Raw genomic sequence first — 22,681 nt, forward strand, 5'->3', positions numbered from 1 at the left:
CTGCCTTCTACAGCGGCTACAGTAACACAGCAGGGAGCCTTTTCGGCGCCGCCTTCCCTTGCTGTGTGTTCACACAAGGAAGCAGTAGATTATCTAACAATTCTTCTCCTAATCCTACTGCTATCCCTTGTACCCCTCCATGCCGATCATCTCCTTCAGCTCTGTGAGTCGAAGACGTCCGAGCGGCTTGGTGAGGACGTCCGCGAGTTGCTGACAAGTTTCGACGAACTCGATGACGATCTCCCTTCATTGACACAGTCCCTGAGGAAGTGGAACTTCACGTCGATGTGCTTGCTCCGGTCATGGAGAATCGGATTCTTCGCGAGGGCGATGGTGGGTTGGTTGTCCACCATCAGTGCTGGTGGGTGAGCTTCCGTACCGGTCAGCTCGCCCAGCAGCCGGTGCAGTCACACAACGTGGCATGCCGTTGTGGCCGCCGCTACGTACTCTGCCTCACACATAGACAGCGCCACCACCTTCTGTTTCAGCGACAGCCATGAAATTGGAGCCGACCCGAGGAAGACGAGCACGCCAGAGGTGCTCCGTCGTCCGTCGATGTCCCCTGCCTTGTCTGCATCGCTGAACACAGTGAGCTACAGCCTACTCCCACCGATCTTAGGGAAGATGATCCCCTGATCCACCGTCCCCTTGACATAGCGCAGTAGCCGCTTCACCGTAGCCCAATGATCCTCTCTGGGATCCTCCATGAAGCGACTGACGTAGCCCACGGCGAACGCAATGTCCGGCCTCGTGTGGACTAGGTAGTGCAGACCGCCGACGATGCTCCGATAGAGTGTTGCATCCACCTTCACCGCGGTGCTGGCCTTCGTTAACTTCAGCCACTCCTCCATCGGAGTTACGCATGGCTTGCACTTAGCCATGCCGCTTCGCTCCAACAGCTTCGAGGCATACACGCTCTGACCGAGCATGAATTCCTCCTTCCCCTGTCTCACCTCGATGCTGAGGTAGTAGAAGAGTGCCCCGAGATCGCTCTTTTGAAAATGAGCGGCCATCTCGCACTTGAAGCTGCCGATGTCCTCCGCATGCGCGCTGGTGACGATCAAGTCGTCCACATACACGCCGACGACGAGCTCCTCGTTCCTTCGTCGATGTGTGTAGAGCGCGTGCTCGGTTGCGCACCGCTGGAAGCCAAGCTCGCCCAGCGTGGTGTCAAGCTTGGCGTTCCATGCTCGTGGGGTCTGTCGCAGCCCATAGAGCTCCTTGTGCAGTCGGAGTACCCTATGCTCCGCTCCCTTGACGGTGAAACCCAGAGGTTGCCTGACGAAGACCGTCTCCTCCAGCTCGTCGTTGAGGACGGCCGATTTAACGTCCAAGCGATGGACGCGCCAGTCCTTTCCTGCTGCCAAGGCTAGTAGCAAACGGACAAACTCCATGCGCGCTACTGGCGCAAAGACTTCCTCGAAGTCGATGCCCTCGCGCTGAATAAAGCCTCGGGCGACGAGGCGCGCCTTGTGCTTGACAATGGCACTGAGCTCGTCCCGCTTGACCTTGTACACCCACTTCAGGCTGATTGGACGGCATCCTAGAGGTGGATTGATGAGCTCCCATGTCTCATTTTCCTCGATCGCCTTCATCTCCTCAGCATCTCCCGTCGCCAGTTTCCATCACGCTCGGCCAGCGTGAACGTGGGTGGTTCCTCTGCACTGACGAGCAGTAGCTCTGGGTCATTGAGCAGTCTACACGCCAGGCCTAAGGGCCCTATGCCCCCGACGATGTCGTCCAGCCTGTAGAACCGCACCTCCTCACCTTCGTGGAAGGCATCCACGAACTCAGTGATGTCACTTGGAGGTGAGGCGAACTCGATCGGCACAGATGGAGTTCCCTGTTCTGCTGGAGTGCTCGGCACAGCACCTGGAGTGCTCGGCACCCCGGATGCAGTGCTCGGCACTACTCCTGGACTATTCGTCAAAACTCTTGCAGTGCTCGGCACCATTGTAGAAGTGCTGAGCCTCAGTCGTGGAGTGGTCGGCACCACTGCAAGACCTCTTGGCTCTGCTACGGGAGTTCTCGGCACCCGTCCTAGAGTGGTCGCCACCACTACATAACCTCCCGGCACCACTCCTGGTGTGCTCGGCATCCCTCTAGAAGTGCTCGGCACTCCTCCCTAAGTGCTCGGCATCCCTCTTGAAGTACTCAGTGAAAGGATCAAGATGCCCAAGAGGGGGGGTGAATTGGGCTAATTCTAAATTTCTTTGCAATAATTAAACCCTATGGTTAGCCCAATTAACCCCTTGTGCCTAGAAAGTGTTTCTATTGATCTATTGCATAAAACTTTAGCAACCTATGTTTCAATCCTACTCTAGCATGGCATTTCTATGAATGTAAATGACAAGAATTGAATTGCGCAAAGTAAAAAGAGAAGGAGGAACGCGGCGATGTTTTGCCGAGGTATCAGAGAGTCGCCACTCCCCACTAGTCCTCGTTGGAGCACCCGTTCAAGGGTGTAGCTCCCCCTTGATCCGCGCAAGGATCAAGTGCTCTCTACGGGTTGATTCTTCAACACTCCGTCGCGGTGAATCACCCACAACCGCTCACAACTTGAGTTGGGTCATCCACAAGCTCCACCGGATGATCACCAAGCTCCCAATCACCACCAAGTCATCTAGGTGATGGCGATCACCAAGAGTAACAAGCACAAACTCTCACTTGACCACAACAAGCCTAATGAGAAGGATGGATGCACACTTTGCTACTCTTGCTTTCACTAATGAGGGCTCTCTTTGGGATTCTCAAATCTCAATCACCTCACTAGGACCTTGCTCTTCTTGGCACTCTCAAAGGTGTTTCTCAGCTGTTGGAATGAGCAAAAGTACCCCCTCACACGAATGGAGGAAGTATTTATAACCCCGGTTGAAAAACGAACCGTTATGTGCCTCTGCGGGGTGACCGGGCACTCCGGTCAGTTCTTCCTGAAATCCAGTGTTTAAGTTGTGACCGGACGCTGGACAGTGTCCGATCAGCACTGATCGGACACGTCCGGTCATGATTTTCCCTCTCTAGAACCTTACTGGAGTCAACCGGACGCTGGCACCCAGCGTTCGGTCGCTCACCTCTCAGCGTCCGGTCGTGCCAGACGATTTCACCTTGATCAAATGAACTGACTGGACTCTACGCCAGCGTTCGGTCACACCAGAACTAGCGTTCGGTCAACATTTGACCCTCCATTCACTTCCAACTCTCAATCATATGTGAATGAAGTTTGCTCCAATTGATCTAAGGGCTTTTTAGGAGCTACCTAGTGCTAGATTTGACAAGTGTGCACCACACCTAACCCACTAGACTCACCTAGGTCAAGCTAATCGTTAATACCCCCCTTCATAGTATGGCCAAAGGAAAAAAAAGTCCTAAACTACTCTAAGTGTCTCTTCAACTCCAAACGACACTTAGAACTAGTCCATCCTGAACCTTTGAAAGGTCCTAATATGGCTAGAGGGGGGGTGAATAGCCTATTTAAAAATCTACAAATCAACTAGAGCAATTTGATTAGTATGACAAATAGCGTAATGCAAACTTGCTCTAGCTCTACAAGGGTTGCAAGCCACCTATCCAACAATTCTAGTTGCAATGATTACTTAGGCACCCAAACTTGCTATGTAACTACTCACTAAGAGCTCTCAATCTTGGTACTCTAAAGAGCTCAATTAGATGAATGACAATAATAACGCAAGCTCTCAATTCTAATTACACTAAAGAGCTTGTATCAACTAGTTTGCACGAATGTAAATAGGTGAGTAGGGTGATTATACTGACGTGTAGGGGATGAACCAATCACAAGATGAAGATTAAGACAATCACCGGGAGAATGCAAATGACAAGAGACAACCGATTTTTCTCCCGAGGTTCACGTGCTTGCCAACATGCGAGTCCCCGTTGTGTCGACCAACACTTGGTGGTTCGGCGGCTAAGAGGTGTTTCACAAACCTCGTCCACACGATAGGACACCGCAAGAACCGACCCACAAGTGAGGTAACTCAATGACATGAGTAATTTACTAGAGTTACCTTTCGGCACTCCGCCGGGGAAGGTACAACTCCCCTTACAATCACCGAAGGCGGCCACGAACAATCACCAACTCGTGCCGATCCTTCACCGCTGCTCCAACCGTCTAGGTGGTGGCAACCACCAAGAGAAACAAGCAAAATCCGCAGCGCAACACGAATACCAAGTGCCTCTAGATGCAATCACTCAAGCAATGCACTTGGATTCTCTCCCAATCTCACAATGATAATGGATCAATGATGGAGATGAGTGGGAGAACTTTGGCTAAGCTCATAAGGTTGCTATATTAATGAAAATGTGCAAGAGAGACCCCTTGAGCCGGCCATGGGGCTATAAATAGAGCCCCAATCAAATAGAGCCGTTATACCCCTTCACTGGGCAAAACGCGCTCTGACCGGACGCTCCGGTCACACTGACCGGATGCTGGCCCTCAGCGTCCGGTCGCCCGATGGACGCCACGCGTCACTGGCTTCAAACTTTGTTCGTCAGATTTCAACGGCTACGAAGCTGACCGGACGCTCTGGTAAAACTGACCAGACGCTGAAGCCCCAGCGCTCGGTCGTTTCCAGTAAGCTCCCCGAGGCATATTTTTTTGATCGCACGCGTCCGGTCCACCTTGACCGAACACAGACCAGCGTCCGGTGCTCAACCCTAGCCACTGTGCCGTCTGACAGCTCGACCGGATGCAGCCTTTCAGCGTCCGGTCGCTGAGTGACCCAGCGTCCGGTCAGTAGACCGACGCCAGCATCATTTCGACCAACTCCATTTCAACTCTAACTTCTTCACCCTTGCTCAAATGTGCCAACCACCAAGAATTTGCATCCGGCGCAATAGAAAATAGGCATTCCATTTTCCCGAAAGCGCCGAATCCCGCCTCGCAAGCGAGGCGGGAGGGAGAGAGGGACCCAAACCCATCTCAACCCTACAAACACCACCTCCTTTGTAGATGTGCCAACACCACCAAGTGTATCACCTTGTGCACATGTGTTAGCATATTTTCACAAACATTTTCAAGGGTGTTAGCACTCCACTAGATCCTAAATGCATATGCAATGAGTTAGAGCATCTAGTGGCACTTTGATAACCGCATTCCGATACGAGTTTCACCCCTCTTAATAGTATGACTATCAATCCTAAATGTGATCACACTCTCTAAGTGTCTTAATCACCAAAACAAAATAGCTCCTACATTTTATACCTTTGCCTTGAGCCTTTTGTTTTTCTCTTTCTTCTTTTCCAAGTTTAAGCATTTGACCATCACCATGCCATCACCATTGTCATGATCTTCGTCATTGCTTCATCACTTGGAGTAGTGCTACCTATCTCATAATCATCTTGATCAACTAGGTTAGCACTTAGGGTTTCATCAATTAACCAAAACCAAACTAGAGCTTTCAACCTTGTCGTTCATCCTTTGAAAACCGAAACGATTTCCATCGTAGGGGCATGACCATCATGATTGCCCAATCAGTCTCCATTACCATGACCTAACTTAATTACCTCTGCAAAATATATGTTAGTCATAGTAATTATGTATTGTCATTAATCACCGAAACCCAACTAGGGGCCTAGATGCTTTCAATCTCCCCCTTTTTGGTGATTGATGACAATACCACCTCGACTATGTGAAAGAGATGAGGTTTTCAACATGCTTGGTTCATATAAGCTTTTGACAATAAGAACAAGAGAGTTAGGCAAGCTTATATGACCCAAGCCAACATAATGTACTCAAAAGATATGAAGTAAGCATGAGTACAAGTAATAAAGCTTATTTGCATCGGAGTAAAACGTAGAAGCAAAGCAAATGAGCATAACACAAGTGATATGACATATAAATAATTCAAAGTAGAGAGCACAAATGTCGCATATCACAATCACATTAATATCACGATTATGATCACACTTAAGTAGTTCAATGCATAATAGTAAACAAGAATGCATAATGTATCACACATAAAACTCCAAATGTAATAGATAAGCTAATAAGTAAACTAAGCTCCCCCTAGATATGTCGCTCCCCCTAAGACTAACATACTCGATCCCTCTCCCCCTTTGGCGTCAAACACCAAAACCTAAGGGTCGGTCGGCGGGGCTGCAGCGGACGAGCCGGGCGCTAAGGTACAAGGAGCGAGCTAGAACTGTGTGCCATCATCATCTGATCCTGAGCTCTGAGCTGTCTGACCCTCTGTAGCTGGAAGCGACGCTGAAGCGGTCTGGGTCGGATCAACAACTGGTGCGGCCTGAGACTCTGTTGGTATAATTGAAGCAGGCAGCTCTGATGATGCAACTAAGGAGGGGAGCATCTCTGTAGTCCCGGTAATAGGTGCAACTATGGAAGGACTTGGGACATGTAGATATGGCGGAGTAGGCTATCCTGTCAACTCACTAAATGTCACTCCAAGGCTCCTGGAGACTGAGGTATCTGGCACAAGCAGCGAGGAAGTCTGAGCCGGTGTGAAGCCCGTCTAAAGAGGTGTGAACTGTGGGGCTAGCACTGGCGAGGCAAACCACTAGGACACCTGCTCTATAGGTGAAGCAAACTGTGCTGGTGGCTGTCCCTGACTCTAAAGCCCACTGGACTATAAAGCTGGAGTCGTAGAAGTCTTGGTAGGCTGGCCGATCTGGGGTGAAGGCTATGGCGGTGGAGCCCCAATAACTGTCACAACATTCTGCATAAATCCAAGGAGTTGCTACTGCATGAGGAGCTGCTGCTGATGCATGGCCTGCTGATGCTGTTGTATAGCCTGCTGTTGTCGCTGGAACTTGTCCTGCCGAGTCTGAAACTATGCAAAAGTAGCAGCGGTCTCCTGAGCCTGGCGAGCCTGATCCTGCTTCATCCGCTCAAGTATAGCAAGTAGAGCGGGATCTGTCTGCGATGCAGGTGGAGCTGAACTAGAGCTAACAGCCTCATGATCATGTCGTCGTGGAGGCATCTGAGGGATAGCCTGGTAGTCATCATCTGAGCTGTCACTGGGGTCGCTCTCGACCATCTCCTCCTGCTGAGCATCAAGCTGCTCCTCCTCTGTAGCTTCAATACCCCTGATGATCTCATCCTATTGGGCTGCAGTCTCTGGCACCTCTGGACGACGGTGCGGCTAGCTGGGTACACTCAGCGTGCTATGATGGATCATCTGAGTCATGTTATAAGTAGAAAACTCTGTAGTAGCACCAATGTACTCTGCTAGCATCTCAGATGGCCTCACTGTAACTGCTCTATGAATCAGGAATGTAATCCAGTGAGCATATGTCAGCAGCCTGTGACCCCTGAACCCCTCTGTAATAGTATCTTCCATCTCTGATAGAAGGAGATTCCAAATGTCAAATACAGTCTGCTGCATCAGAGAGTTCAGTAGCCATAACTGTATGCGAGTCAAGCCCTCGCGACACCCCATCTTCGGAAGCAGCACTACTAAATTTTGACCCTATTGCATCACGTCCCCTTGCATCAAACAAAAATCTGATGCAATAGGTGGCTGCTATTGCATCAATTTTTGGAATCTGATGCAATATGTGGTCGTTATTACATCAAAAAAGAGTTGGATGCGATAGTAATTTATGTCGATGCAATAGGTATGATCTATCGCATCATTTGGAACAAGGGATGCAATAGGTAGAAATTATTGCATCAGACACATTTGGTTGCGTTAGTATTGAATTTTTTATGCAATATGTAGGTGGTATTGCACCAGATTAGAATATGGATGCAATTAGGAAGTACTATTGCAATGGATTTGTGTTTGATGCAACCGGTATTTTTTGAAAGAAATTTGACTAACGTGAAAACACCTTGTGGCTACCTAATAAGTGAGACAGACAGACGCCACGCTCGTGCCTCTCAGCTCGCAAATCGCGTGCCTCTCAGCTTTCCTCTCTGGGTTGGGCTATGAGGCTACAATATTTGGCCCAACCTCCTAGGCCCAGCCCAGAGAACAACATATACTATAAAGGGTTCTTTGGGCCACGCCTAGGGCCGTGGCCCTAGTGGCCCTAGGCCCAAATCCGCCCCTGGTTCTAGTTCAGTCTGTGCGGCAACCCTTCCTATTCGCGAATCGCGACTCCGCGACATCGCATGACGTCATGCTGCTGCGCCGCTGCGGGGCCGTTCCGCGTGTGGTTTCGGATCAGAGTTCCCAATTCCCGTAAGCTAATCTCGTGATCCCAAAGTGCGGACGCTAGGCGCTAACACAGTCACTGCAGATCGATCTACAATCCCTCAGTCCCTGACTCGTGACTCCTGTGGCTGCGGTAAGTGGTTTCAGTAATCACTAATCAGTAGTACAGTCTCATTGGCTTCTGTTGCAGTATTTGTAATTTTTTTTACCTTGCAATTCAATCCATACTAGCATCAAGCGACTGAAGCTAATAGTTGATCCATTAATTTAATTGAATTCATCAAGCCATATAGGGACAAAACAACTGAGAGGCTGCAGGTAGTATAATTTCAGTTTTGAAATTATTTAAATTGTATTTAGTAGATATGGCTTCCACTTAATTCATGAATTTAAACCTTATTACCGAATTGGTAAATGGATTTACCAAATTGTGTATGAATTTTTTTGTGGTGCATACCCTGACTTAAAATCCTAGATTCGCCACTGCTTTGTTTCCAATATGTAGCATGTTCTTATTTATCTTTGTGTGTGTTTGTCAGGTGTTCAAATCAATGTCACACCAAGGTAGAAGTTGGATGCGGCTGGATAAGGCATCTGTAGAGTGGCAACAAGGATTAACAGATTATCTTGATAGCACCTTTGGAGGCAGCTCTAAAGGAGGAATGGCACCATGTCCATGTTCAGCATGTCGTTCCATGTCATTTAGAAAACGGTCAGATATTCAGAATCATTTGCTTCGGAAAGGTTTTGACGAAAGCTTCATCCGAGAGCAGGAAAGTATATGTGAAGGTTCAGCTATTGATGATGCTGATGATGTTGATGATAGGGCTGGTACCACAGAATTGTTACATTCTTTGATCAGGGGTACTATACGTGGAGAAATCGATGAGGAACAGCCAAATGAGATGGCAAAGAAGTTCTTTAAATTGCTACAAGAGGCCAAGAAGGAGTTGTTTCCAGGCTGCACGGAAGCTACCCAGGTGTCTTTCATTGTCAAAATGTTTCAGATGAAGTGCATGTTTGGTTGTAGTAATGCTTGCATGGAGTACGTACTTGGGCTGTTCTTACTTATTCTTCCTAAAGGACACTGCCTCCTAGATAGTATGGAGAAGATCAAAAAGGTTGTTAGAGATCTTGGTCTAAATTATGAAAAGATAGATGCATGCTATAATGATTGTGTGTTATTTAGAGGGAAAGAATATGAGGGCCTGGATAATTGCCCAAAATGTGGTGAGACAAGGTGGAAGCAGTCTAAAGAGGTACAGGATGTTGGCAGTAGTTGTGGCTCAAAAAAGCGTGTTCCACGTAAAATCCTACGGTACTTCCCACTTATTCCACGGCTCCAAAGGATATATATGTCAGAGACTAGAGCATCATATATGCGTTGGCATAAGGAAGAATTGGTGGTTGATGGAAAAATGCGACATCCTGCGGACTCCAAAGCATGGAAACATGTGGATGCAACCTATGAATGGTTTGCAGAGGATCCTCGTAATGTCAGGCTTGGTCTGGCATCTGATGGATTCAATCCGTTTGGTATGTTGAATGTGTCATACAGTTGTTGGCCTGTGATTTTAATTCCTTACAATCTTCCGCCATGGTTGTGTTTGAAACAGTCGTATTGGATGTTATCGATGATGATCCCAGGAGCGAGATCGCCTGGTGTTAGCATTGATGTGTACTTGCAGCCTCTAATTGATGAGCTCAAAGTTCTCTGGGAAGAGGGTGTCAAAGCCTGGGATGCAAAGGAGAGGAAGGATTTTGATTTGCATGCAATTCTACTGTGGACAATCAATGACTTTCTAGCATATGCGATGCTTTCTGGATGGAGTACGAAAGGCAAGTTTGCATGTCCATACTGCCATACGGAAACAGACTACTTATGGTTGAAGCATGGGAAGAAGCACTGCTACATGGGGCATCGTCGCTTTTTGCCTATGGACCACAAGTGGCGCAAAAACAAGGTCAGTTTCAACAACAAGACAGAATATAGGGAGGCTCCACAACCACTGACTGGAGAACAGGTGTTGCAACACTATGATAGTTTTGACCAAGTCACATTTGGCCTTGAATCAAGAAAAAGGAAGCAGCGTGACGAAGAAAAGAGATGGCACAACTGGAGAAAGAAGAGTATTTTCTTCCAGCTTCCGTACTGGAAAAAATTGCTTATTAGGCACAACTTGGATGTGATGCATATCGAGAAAAACATATGTGAGAGCATATTGGGCACTTTGCTAGACATAGAAGGTAAAAGTAAGGATAATGAGGAAGCTCGGCTTGACATGCAGCATCTCGGGATAAGGATGGATCAGCATCCAGAGCATGAGAATGGTAAGTTCACCTTACCACCTGCTTTGTACAAATTAGAGAAAGATGACAAGAAACTTTTATGCAAATTTCTACATGAAGTTAAGTTGAATGATGGGTACCTGTCCAATATCCGAAGATGTGTGGATAAAAATCGGTGTCAGCTGTCTGGTCTGAAAACTCACGATTATCATATTATATTCTAGAAACTTTTACCATTAGTACTACGCAACATTCTGCCTCAAGAAGTTGTTGTCCCATTGATTGACTTGAGTAGGTTCTTCAGTTAGCTTTGTTCAAAGGAGCTGGATGAAAAGGAGCTTGCTAACATGAGTGCTTCGATTAGGGAGACTCTATGTCGGCTTGAGATGATATTCCCACCTACTTTTTTTGACATCATTGTACATTTGCCAGTTCATCTAGCTGAAGAGGCTTCACTTGGTGGACCTGTATGCTATAGATGGATGTATCCCATGGAGAGATATCTGCGTACGGTAAAAGGTTATGTGAGGAACAAAGCACATCCTGAAGGCTCAATAGCGGAGGGATATATCACAGAAGAGTGCATGACATTTTGTTCTTTGTTCTTCAAAGACATGCCAACTCGCCCAGAGCATCATGAAAGTGCCGCAGCGCCTGAACCACCATCTAGTTTGAGCGTTTTTGGTGACCTTGACTACAGTAGGAAAGGCTATAGTTTCGAGGTCTTGGACGAATCCGAGATGCTGAGAATAAGGCACTACATACTCACAAATACCGAGGAGTGTGCTACTTTGCCTGAGTGAGTTAAATTTAACATTTCAGCATGCTATTTTTTTGTTCACATGATATATTACTAATTCTTTGCATTTTGTTTGGTCTGCCCACTGCAGTGCACATAAGGCTTCACTAAAGGAATATAATCCGCATAATGTTGAGAGAAGACACACGCAGCAATTTGTTGGTTGGTTTGAGGACAAAGTGAGTCACCAGAATTTTTTTTGTTCATATTATGATGCACGTAATGAAAGCATCTTATTATTTTTTGTTAAATGGAAGTACAGACCAAACAAGAATATGACCAAGGAAAAGCTAGTGAGGAGATGTACAACCTTTCTCAAGGACCAGATGATCGTGCTCATGTATTTAATCGATGTTTCATCAATGGCTTCCTATTTTGGACAGTGTCGACAGAGACGAGCTTGATCACACAAAACAGTGGTGTCCTTGTCAAGGGTGATGAAAGTACGGGTAATATGGACTGGTATGGAGTTATTAAGAAAATTATCTCTCTACAATTCACTGGTGGAAAGGAAGTGATGATGTTTCAGTGTGATTGGTTCGATGTCCCCGCTCCAACAAAGAACAAAGGTAAAGGGTACAACAAAGATCAATATGGAATTATAGATATTGATACTACCCGTCTCAGATATTCAGATGATCCCTATATTCTGGCGACACAAGCAGAGCAGGTGTTTTATGTCAAACACGCAAAGAAATCAAATTGGTGTAGCGTTGTTCGAATCAAACCAAGAAACCTTTTCTCCATGCCGGAATCAGCTAGTGTTGAAGAGGAAGCAAAAATTGATGTTGACTCATTGCTTGTTGGGGTGGAGGACATGACTGTTAGAAGCGATCAGGGGGACTTGATGAATTGGCGACGAACGGACATGGAAGGGGAAGCAATTGATACTTCTGTTATTCAGAAAGCAATTGCTCAGTCTGTACCAGAACCAAATGATGAAGATTTTAGTGATGAGGGTGAAGATGATGTAGACGCATATATTGACGATGGAGTTGTCGCACCTGCCGTTGCGACAGATGACGAAGCTGATGATGATTTTTTCGTTTAAGTATTCACAATTTTTCTTGAATGACGTTTGGATGTTCTTAGCTGATCAACAGCATGCTTATGTTAAAATGTGCGTTTGTGTGTGTGTCTGTGAGCAGCAACTAGCAGGTTTGAATTTTTGTGAAGGATTATTTTCTGGATTCCCAGCTACTAGCATGTCTAAATACTTGCGTGACTCATTTTCTGGATTCCCAGCTACTAGCACTACTTTGCCTAAGACGGCGAGCCACAAATCATGGCCGGATCAAGAGGTAAGTCACTGGAACAGCTCAAACATGCAATAGAAACGGCGCTTACACTTCTGGACAAATGGTTACTAACCATGCAGGTTTGCAACGACACATCATTTTTACACCAACCTGGAAACAGTCAACCACTTTACATGTTTTCCTGAGGACAAGAAAACAGACAAAGAAACATATGGGGCGGGGCCCAGTCCACAGCGCCTAATAAAAATGGACATAAATATTACTAATCATGAATATTACTAATCATGAATATATTACTAGTAAAGGAGAATATTACTAATCATTTAGCAAAAAAAAAGTAAAGGAGAATATTACCGATTAAACGGGTGGGGGAGTCACGGGAGAGTCAATGGTGGGTCACGGGGGGTGCGAGACACGGTGGATCGCTGAGGTGTTACTCTCCGTATTCAGGAATCACTGGGCCGGCCCAGTTAGGATATTGTTTGCCTGTTCTCCAACTGAGCATGCGCATTAGTCCCACATCGCAAATTCAGCGATGTAGAGACCTGCTTAAAAGTTCAATGCTGCAAGCTCGGTCGAACTCACTACCTGTAATATTACCATGACTAAACTGTACTTTGTTGGGCCAGTTCTAGGGTTCAACCTGGTGAGGCCACTGGCTTGTGTCCAGCACCAATATTTTTGTGTTTTTCACCTACAATTTTTGTTTACCTTTTCAAAATCAATGTGTTTTTTAACAATTTTTGTTTTTTTTTTAAATTTGTTTAATTTTTTGAATTCAACGTGTTTTTTAACAATTTATGTTTATCTTTTTAAATTCAACATTCCAACAACATTTATAAAATTTTGAAAACAATTTCTATCGTGGTTACTATTGTTGTCGTCATCCATTTACTTGCCCTGTCATTTCCAACAACCTAATATGTAGACTCATCTCATGTACTACCATGTCATGTGTCACCAAGTTTCCGATCATGTCCAGCTAGTACCTAATTGTCATATGTCACCGAGTTTCCGATCGTGCAGTGAACTTGATGCATCCTTCGAGATCTCACAACATGGATGTCATACCATCAATCGAGTCCAGCCTAGACACCAATTATGGAAACATAGTGATTTGATCCTCGTGTGCAAGAGCGCGTCCTTTAACATTGCTCTTATTCTCATCAAAGACGCACCAACATTCGAGCACAACCTCGTAGCAAAGCCGCCGCCAAATCGCACCCAACAACAACATCAGATCTCACAACATTGGCGTCATACCCCTGACATGCCAACTATGGCCCCTGCCACAACGGATCTCGAAACATGAGCGAGGCGACAAGCACCTAAGCATATAACAATTATAGCGACGAAGACCACCATGACGACACTTGCAGCCGAGGGCGCCCCACCACGAACAATGATACAAAGAGAAAAAAGGCCTAAGTGAATTCGAAAATAGTTTATTGTTCCAATACAAAATCATGTACTATCATTTTATTATTTTTCTAAATATGATGTAATTATCTTAAAATTATAGAATGTAAAAAAATAAATCACACAAGTATTAGAAAAACTACAAAATAAATCACACAAATACAAAAATAAATCATGTAATTAGATTAGTATATTTGTTAATTATTTTTACAAATCTAAGTATAATTATTAAAACTATTTTAAAACCTATTTACAATTTTCTATATTTTCTCTTTATTTATTTCACATCAGGAACTGTTTTTTATTTATTACTTTTTATTATAGTCCGCATCACGTCTGCGAAACCTGGCGCTCAAAATTCCCAAAACCGCGAAAATTTCCACAGCGCGCGCCCTCCTCCCGCGAAAAAACAACCTGGGCCGCTAATTACTCTCCCTCCCTAATACACGGTTTATATTCCTACTAATCTGCATCACGATAGAAGAGGAGCCGATGCCCCCAACCTAGCGGTTCTTTCCATCGCATCTTCTCCACTCCGAGGCGCAATGGAGAAGACCGCATGCGCGCCGTCGTCGTCTACTACCGGTAGGTTGCCACCGCCGCCGCCTCCGCGGAGGCCATGTACCAGGAGGTCGCCGTCGCCGCCGCCTACCAGGAGGTCGCCGTCTACTCCGTCCAAGAGGTTGCCGTCTCCTCCCTCCATGAGCTCGCCATCTCCTTCGTCCAGCAGGAGGTTCTCCACGCGGTCCAGCCCTGAAGGTGTCATAGACACACCTCATCGTCGACAAGATGGACCCGAGAAGCAAAAAGATGACCAACCCAGGTACCTGTCGATATGCAGTTTATGTGCTGGTTGGAGAATTGCCGTCAATTAATTGGTTGGTCAATTAATTAATTAATTGAACTCTGTTTAAAAAAATTCAATTATCCGTCATTATTTTCAAGAAATTGTGGTGGCTGAGTTGATGATTTAAAAATCTTTGTAGTTTTAATCTTTCAATTATAATTGGTTGGATGTGATACAACTAGGGTATGCTTGTGTTTCCTGGGAAGAGATAGGATAAGTGCACACATGATGTTATAACACTACTGTTTCTATTGAAAGAACAATTTAGATATTGGGTAAATTTGAAAATTGAGGTACTGACCATACATAAATTGACCATATTGCAGTGAATAATTTTATATGGTTTGTTCCCAAAATTGTTAGGAATTTGCCATATTGCAGTCATTAATTGATTTTACAATCATAAGATAAATTTGTTGAATGAAGTTAAAATATTTTGTTGGAAAACACACGAGAAAACGGGAGATAGATGGAAAGTATTTATTGATTTCTCGGGGGGGACCCAAGGACCAGCAACGTGCCATATTGGACATTGACCGTGCTAGAATTACCTTTGCCAACTTATTAAAGTACAAAGTTAAGTTGGGTTATTCTGCGAGGGACTTCATGTACTATATGAAGAGATGTGGCAACGATAGAGCTTTGCTGCAGCGTATAGATTACGAAGAAGATGCATTGACAATGATAGAAGTTTGTACAGAAGAGAAGACAATTAGGATAGCAGTTTCAACAACTCAGGTAGATCAGGAAGGAGAATATGCAATCACGCCGATTAAGCAACGTAGTACACATGAGGAAGTTAGTGGAAAAGGAATTCAGGATGAAGACATTGATGCGTACAAGGTGTGGCTCAATAAGCTGCCACAGGATGAAAACAACCCAGGTACTAATGTACAAGAAAATACATCTCAATGATTTTTAGTTACTGATCTAAAACTAACACTATATATATAACATCTATATATGCATCTCGCAGAATTTAAGGATGACACCCGGCTAAATACTGTTGCAACATATAAAGAATGGTTGAGGAGGGAAGGGCTTCTTCAAGATATATGTAATCTGATTTTGTTTTATCTTGGCATTAGTGGAAGCATTAATATATATATATATATATATATATATTTCTAACTCCATTGTAACTATGTACTTTCACTTTTTTGTATGTGCAGACGCATATTTAGATGATGAAACCATTGAAGAAGATGGAAGTGGTGACAATAGCGCAACACCAATGCAGTTTCCAGCTCATGCTCATAGGCCAAAGGCCTCTTAGAAAGGTATGCAATGGTTCAGAGTGTTCATACATTACTATAACATAAAAATGCTGATTTATAATGTTAACATACGTTCCATTTTATAACATCAATTTTACAGTAGGGGTTGGCGACAATAGAAAGATTGTGCATGGAACCTTGAAAGGTTTATCGGTCGAAGCTAAGAGATTTAAACTTGGCACTGAGAGACTTAGTATAGATTTCTCATCCACGAAAGGCAGTCCTATAGGAGATAACTATCGCGGGTTTGTTGATGAAATAGTTTGGTTTACAAGAAAAAGGACTCCACTTATTGGAGTTAAAAAGTGGGGAGATGTCAAGCAGATTGTTAAAGATAAAATAGCACGAGATATAATGGTATGTTATAGTCTTGCTCCCGCATATGATAAATTAATTCTTTGTAATATCTTATTTGTTCATAATTTGTTGGTATCCCTTTTCTACTGGTTAGGTGGAACATTGAGAACAATGATGATGAGAAGGCTAGGATATGGAAGATTGCAAAGTATCGTTACAAAGGATGGCGAGCTCAATTGAGTGCCACATACAAGGCATACAACAATTATCATGAAAGAATGAGACATAAGCCAGATGATTTGGACATTGTGGAGTGGCACTACTTGGTGTTGTATTTTGGAAGTGACAAATTCCAGGTTCCAAGCCTCTGACATATATGTGTTTATTGTCTATATTTTTGTAGTGCAACTAACATATCTGTGTTTATATTAGCGAATAAGCACCACAAACTCTAGCAATTCGCAGCATCGACAGACAATACATCTTACAGGATCAAAACCTTTTTCACAAGTTAGTTATGAGCAGGTAATGATATGGAACCTAATCTTCTTCTTTTATTTTTTACCTAAACAGTAACAATGTTCAATTTTCACATCTTAGAGAAACCTGGAGACTGGTGAAGAGCCAGATGGTTTGATATTTTGGAGGAGTACACGCACCAAGGAGGGCCGATGGTCTTCTGATGCTGCTAAGGAAATATATGTAAGTGCTACTTTGTTCATTAGTACTTAGTGATGTTGCAATTATATATAACATAATTATTATATTGATGGTTGTACATGCCCTGATTGGGTGATAAAAGGTCATCATCTCCTTGTCCTTGTGTTGGGTTTGGCAATCCTATCTTTAGTTTCTTATTTATGCTATTTTCAGCTGTGCCACCTGTTCTTTTTGGTATAGCAAGTTTGGATGAGCCAAATGCTTCCAAACTTTTTATGTGGTCTCCTGATAGCATATGGTAGCTGCTGTAATTTTTGTAGAATTTTCTATGCAAGTCTTGTATATGGTCTTTTATGCATCCTTGTATCTATTTAAATTTAGAAAAGCATCAAATAATTTTATTTTATGATGGCCATCATATTTTCTGGTGTCCACGAGTTATGTATGTTGCCATGATATGGTTGGTATGGTCCAAATGTAAGTTTGGAACATCGTTAATTCTTTAAGTGAGATGTTGGTCCCATCTGGACAGATCTGGGGACTTAGAGAAGTTCACCTTGATAAGTTGGTTTCCTGGGAAACTTGTGAATACCAAAGTCGAAGATAATTGTCATATCTAGCTTCTGTTCAAATTTGAGGTCATTTGGCCTAGTGGTTTGAAAGTTACAGCTGTTTGAAGTTACCTCCCAGTTTTTGGGTGCTCTCTGTTTCAGCAGAGTAGTTTCTGTAATTCTGCTATTTAGAAGTACTTAAGTTCTGAATCATGCTTTTATGTATGAATATGAAATCTCGAGAATTTTATAAGCTTTCCAGAATGTCCTCTTGCAAGTCATTTGGTCTTGTATATCTCTAGATATGATTTATTTTCGGTACAGCTGTTGCATGCCCAGTTTTCTGGGAACTTGCTGGAAAGCAATTTGCTTATGTTAGATGCTTTATGTAGTTAATTATGTTCTTTAAAGTGATTTGAATAGAGCTGGGCTACTCGGTAAACGAGTGTCCAGTGATGTATGTTCTCATAACATGTTTTATTCATTTATCTCCAATGTCATACATATCTCTGAAATGCTAGAGTTCAACTGTCCATTGCTTTTTTACCTCTCAACATGCTTTGCTAGGAATCATATTTGCATGATTAACATGGACTTGGATTTTTTGAGGAAGTAATCAGTACATGAATCTAACTGATATAGTTTGATTTCCAAAGTATCCATTTTACCTAATTCTTATTATACTTGAACTGGAACTGCTGTTGCTACTTGCTAAAGTTGAAAACACTAATTGTGTTCTTAAATTTAGGAAAGCGCCTTCTCCAAAATTGCAGAGAGAATTGAGTTGGAAGCTTCTGTGATTTCAAAAGAACAAGAAAGGCACATTCTTCATGAAACCTACAAGGAAACCACTGGATGCAGGAGTAGGAAAGGTCCTGGACATGGATACTTGGCAAAGTATCCGACCCGAAGCCAACTTATGAATGAATGAATTGAAGAGCAAGCTCGTGCATCTGCATTAGCAGCAGCAGCCCAACAGAAGAATAGTGAGATGCAAGCTGAGGTAGAGAAGTTAAAAGAAAAGCTTACCGTTCAAGCCACTGAGAGGGAGAGCGACAAGGAAAAAATTCAGCAGCTGCAACATCAACTGGAGAGTACAAGTAGCAAGATTAGAGAAGAACTAAGGCAAGAGTTTTTTTTCACTAATCAAACAACACAATCAAGCACCGCCTTTGGTAATAATACTACTTCTTAATTGTTACCAACATCATTGATTTTAGTAAAGCTTGATTGCTAATGTTTCTCCTTATAACTCCAATGCAAGAATGCTGCACCAACCACAACAGCCCCTCAGCCTGTAGAAAATATGGTTAGTGGAAATGAAGGTGCAGATTTAGCATAGGTATTATTTTTTGATAAATGCAAACTGCGATGTAATGGATACCTACATTTAATATGACATAATGTGTGAATCTTTTTTTAAAATATGAAGGCTGGTACAGAATCTGCCCTGCCCACACATAATGAACCTGCTGTTGTTCCGACTCCCATCCAAGGATCAGAACATGCGCAATAGGTAATATACTTCAAAATTATCACCTGCAGTTGAACAGATTCTTAGAATTGCTAAGTGGTGATTGCTCCTTCAAATCTTCTGGTTTTTATAGACTGTACCAGACAATGTATTGTTGAGCAAACAGAAGAGTATCCAACCTAGTCGCCTCACTCGCAGCGCCAACAGATCACTTTTCCCAAATGATAAAGATAGTAATGAGATAGTGACATTTATTACATCACAAACACTGAGGAATACTGCTGTAAATAAAAAGCTACAATGCAGAAAGAAAGGAGGAAAGGTATGAGCAATCAGGTGTCATTTTAAGTTGTTGTCTAGATTATTAACATGAACTTTGTTCACTTATACATGTATGTTTGTTCACTTAACATGAGCAATCAGGAGTTCATGCCTTATGTGTTTATACTTTATAGTTCGGCTTCAGTATCCATTCTATTTGTTAAACCCAAAAATATTGTTGTCTATCATGTGTTGTCTATGTTTGATTCCAACTGTGTGATCAACTATATATATTACTAATGCATGTCATTTTGACTTTTTCAGGAAGATCAACCTTGAGGGAGTCTTGGAAAGCTGAAATGAATCAAATATTGTGCAACGAGAAAGATGTCATGTTGATCTGTGCTAAGAGACATGTATTTTTGTTTATGATTGCCTATTTGTAGCATAAGTTAGTGGTTTGTAATGCAGTTCAACTTTGCAATTACCTATTTGGAAATAGGAAGGCATTTGACTTCCTTACATTGTACAAACTATTGAATGCTTATGATCCAAGTTATTAATATGATTGCCTTTTTGTGCCATTGAATTTTGTAATTTTATGAATTTATGTGCAATGAATTTGATGCAATAATTGGTTGCCCTTCAAATCTCATGTCGATGCAATAGTTTGTATTGCATCCAAGCTCATATCGATGTGATAGTTTGTATTGCATCTAACCTCATGTCGATGCAATAGTTCGAATTGCATCGAACATAACGTCGATGCAATAGTTCCTATTGCATCGAACCAAAATGATGATGCAATAGAACCTCTTGCATCGAATCAAAATGGTGATGCAATAGATTATATAGCATCGAACCTAATATGGATGAAATATAGTCTATTGCATCGAACGATAGCCGTTGCAATAGATGTATTGCATCAACATGATTTGGATGCAATAAGCTATTGCATCTCTCAATTTTGATGCAAGAGACAACGGATGGACGATGCAATAGCTGCTTCTCGCATCAACCACAAGTAACCGATGCGAAAGGCTATTGCATCAAGACCACTTGCATCGGCTGGCATCAAACGAGAAATTGATGCGAAACCGAACTATTGCATCTATTTTAGACCTATAACATCAAAAATTGACTGGTGCAACAGGGTCAAAATTTAGTAGTGCAGGGTCCTCCTCATAATAGCATCCAGGACTCTAGCTGTAGGAGTGAGATCACTGGGTGTCCTGCTCGACCCCTCGCCAAAAGGCTCTATGAAGCAATGGTGAACCAAATCAGTAGGAGGCACTAGACCACCATGTGTATGTCTGGGAGGCGCTGTCTGACCATAGCACACCTCATGTAGCCGGATGGGCTGCTCCTAAAGCCTGAGTATCTCCCTGACCCTGAAGCTCATCAGCCTGTAATCTCTGCCTCTGAAAGCAAAGTGAATAAATCTATGCTGCGGGTCAATCCAAAGTGTAGCATAAAATCTCGGATCCAAGATGGAACATATAAGCTTGTCCGTCTGAGTAAGTCTGTCAGCCCTGGCAAATAAGATAGGTAAGGGCGAATCTGCTCTCCAGCTGCTGCTACAATGGACTCTATATTGCACACCCTCTGAGATCTGAATATAGCCCCACTGTTAAGATATGCATTATAAAAATCTTCCTGCAGTGGTGAGTAGAAGCCCTCTGAAGCTCGGTCATCCCTCCTCGGCGAGAACCATTGCTCAAAGTCCACAAATCTGAGCTGCTACACCTGCTTGGCCGTGGCGGCCCTCAAATCTAGATGAGTCACTAGAGGCGGACCCTGTGGTCTAGGAGGTGGACGAGAACCCTTCCACTGTGTCTCTGGCCTCGGTGTGACTGGAGCACGTGTATGACTAGAGCGGCGTAACTGTGGCTGAGGTGCCTGCTCTATCTCCTCAGCCTGCTCTCCCTCCTGAGTCTACTCTGCTGGCTGTGGCTGCTGCTGTGACCCCCCCTGAGGCTGACTCTCATCAATAGCGACACGCCGTCCTCCAACCATGATAGTCCCAGCTGGACCACCATGGCAGCGCTCAACCTGCTCAAGTGCAGCCCTCTATGCTAGTGAAAGCTGATCTACGATTTGGACTCCACTCCTAGCACCTCCTGCCTCTGCACACTCTGTGGCAGCTCTAGCTATATCTGTATCTGGATACTTCCGCTTCTTTGTTGCCAGCTTCTTTGTCGCCTTGCCTTTTGCATCAGTAGGCAAGCAAGGCGGATGCCTTGGATCCTCATCACCTGGACCACCTCCAGCATTCTTGACACGAGCCATCTGATGGAGCTGAAAAGAACAACTACACTGACAAGAATCAACTACCAACTGTCACTTCCGAGGCTTGGCCTCGATCCATACTCGCGGGCTTAGCCCCGAGTTGACTGACAACTGCCAAAGTGACCTCAGAAACACCGACTCGCTGCATGTTAGAATAGATCAGATATATGAATAATTACAATATATCTAGAGATACGAAACCCTAAGAAGCAAGCATTAGATGCGAAATTGGCGAAACAACGAGAAAAAGGAACGAATCATAGAACCACCGGATCGGCACAGTGAAGCTAGGGTTCCGACGAGACAATGCGGCATGGATCGTCGGTGCACTGCAGTGAAGAGGCGCGGTGAGCAGTGGCTAGGGCACCGGCGGTGCTTCTTGCTGGCGTAGGGGCAGCGCTAGCATAGGGCTCGAGCATGGCGGCACAAGTCACGGTGGCGTGGACGGTGCGGGGTGCGGCACGTTGGCGCGCAGGCGGCTCTAGCGTAGGAAGGGGGCGCGAGGCTGTGCAGCACGGGCGCTGGAGCTTGCGGCGGCTAGGGCACAGGCATGGATAGCATGACGGTGCGGTGACTGCAACGGTGAAGTCGGCGCGGCGTGGGTTGGTACGGGTTAGGTCATGGCGCGGCGGCGGTTGGCTTATTTGGTGGCCCCCCGGATGGAATAGAAAAGGAAACTGAGAAGAATCCGGATCCCGCATGATTTCTACTGACCGGACGCTCTGGTGGCAACGACCGGACGCTGCCACCCAGAGTCCAGTCGATTCTAGAGAGGTCCAAAACCCCTGGAATCACAACCAGACGTGTCCGGTGAACCCCGACCGGATGCAGCCAGAGTCCAGTCCTCACTGCCTTGATCGCCTTCGGTTGATCGGACACTGAACCACCATCTGACTGGATGCTAAACAGCAGAGTCCGGTCACTCCATCGCAGCAGGTTCACCTCCTGTGAACTGCCCGGACGCTGGACTTTAGAGTCCGGTGCAGCGTCCGATCACTCTTTTTCCAGCAAATCTTCAAAGTCCTTCGTGCTGTCTGTTCCCAATCAAGTCCCAACTCCAATAAGATCCAAATAAATATCAATTGAGACTGATGTGAGTGACCTCTCTTAAACCCTCAAAATTTTCA

At 44.4% G+C, this 22,681-nt stretch overlaps 1 protein-coding gene and 1 pseudogene across 1 annotated transcript; both read left to right on the top strand.

Annotated features, from left to right (window-relative positions):
- Positions 1-8,707: 8,707 nt before the first annotated feature.
- LOC136489851 (uncharacterized) lies at positions 8,708-12,271 on the top strand. The gene is made up of 5 exons (XM_066486376.1): positions 8,708-9,668; positions 9,780-10,463; positions 10,854-11,220; positions 11,312-11,399; positions 11,483-12,271. The coding sequence occupies exons 1-5, from the start codon at positions 8,708-8,710 to the stop codon at positions 12,269-12,271; spliced, it is 2,889 nt and encodes a 962-aa protein (XP_066342473.1).
- Positions 12,272-14,443: 2,172 nt separating this feature from the next.
- LOC136489852 (uncharacterized) lies at positions 14,444-19,604 on the top strand (annotated as a pseudogene).
- The last annotated feature ends 3,077 nt before the right edge of the window (positions 19,605-22,681 follow it).

The sequence above is a fragment of the Miscanthus floridulus genome, chromosome 10 (genome assembly GCF_019320115.1).
Source record: "Miscanthus floridulus cultivar M001 chromosome 10, ASM1932011v1, whole genome shotgun sequence".
Taxonomy (NCBI): domain Eukaryota; kingdom Viridiplantae; phylum Streptophyta; class Magnoliopsida; order Poales; family Poaceae; genus Miscanthus; species Miscanthus floridulus.

Coding starts and splice junctions, on each gene's coding strand:
- LOC136489851 (XM_066486376.1), top strand. CDS start 8,708: ATGCGGCTGGATAAGGCATCTGTAGAGTGGCAACAAGGATTAACAGAT. Junction 10,464..10,853: donor GCATCCAGAGCATGAGAATG/GTAAGTTCACCT, acceptor TACATTTGCCAG/TTCATCTAGCTGAAGAGGCT. Junction 11,221..11,311: donor GAGTGTGCTACTTTGCCTGA/GTGAGTTAAATT, acceptor TGCCCACTGCAG/TGCACATAAGGCTTCACTAA.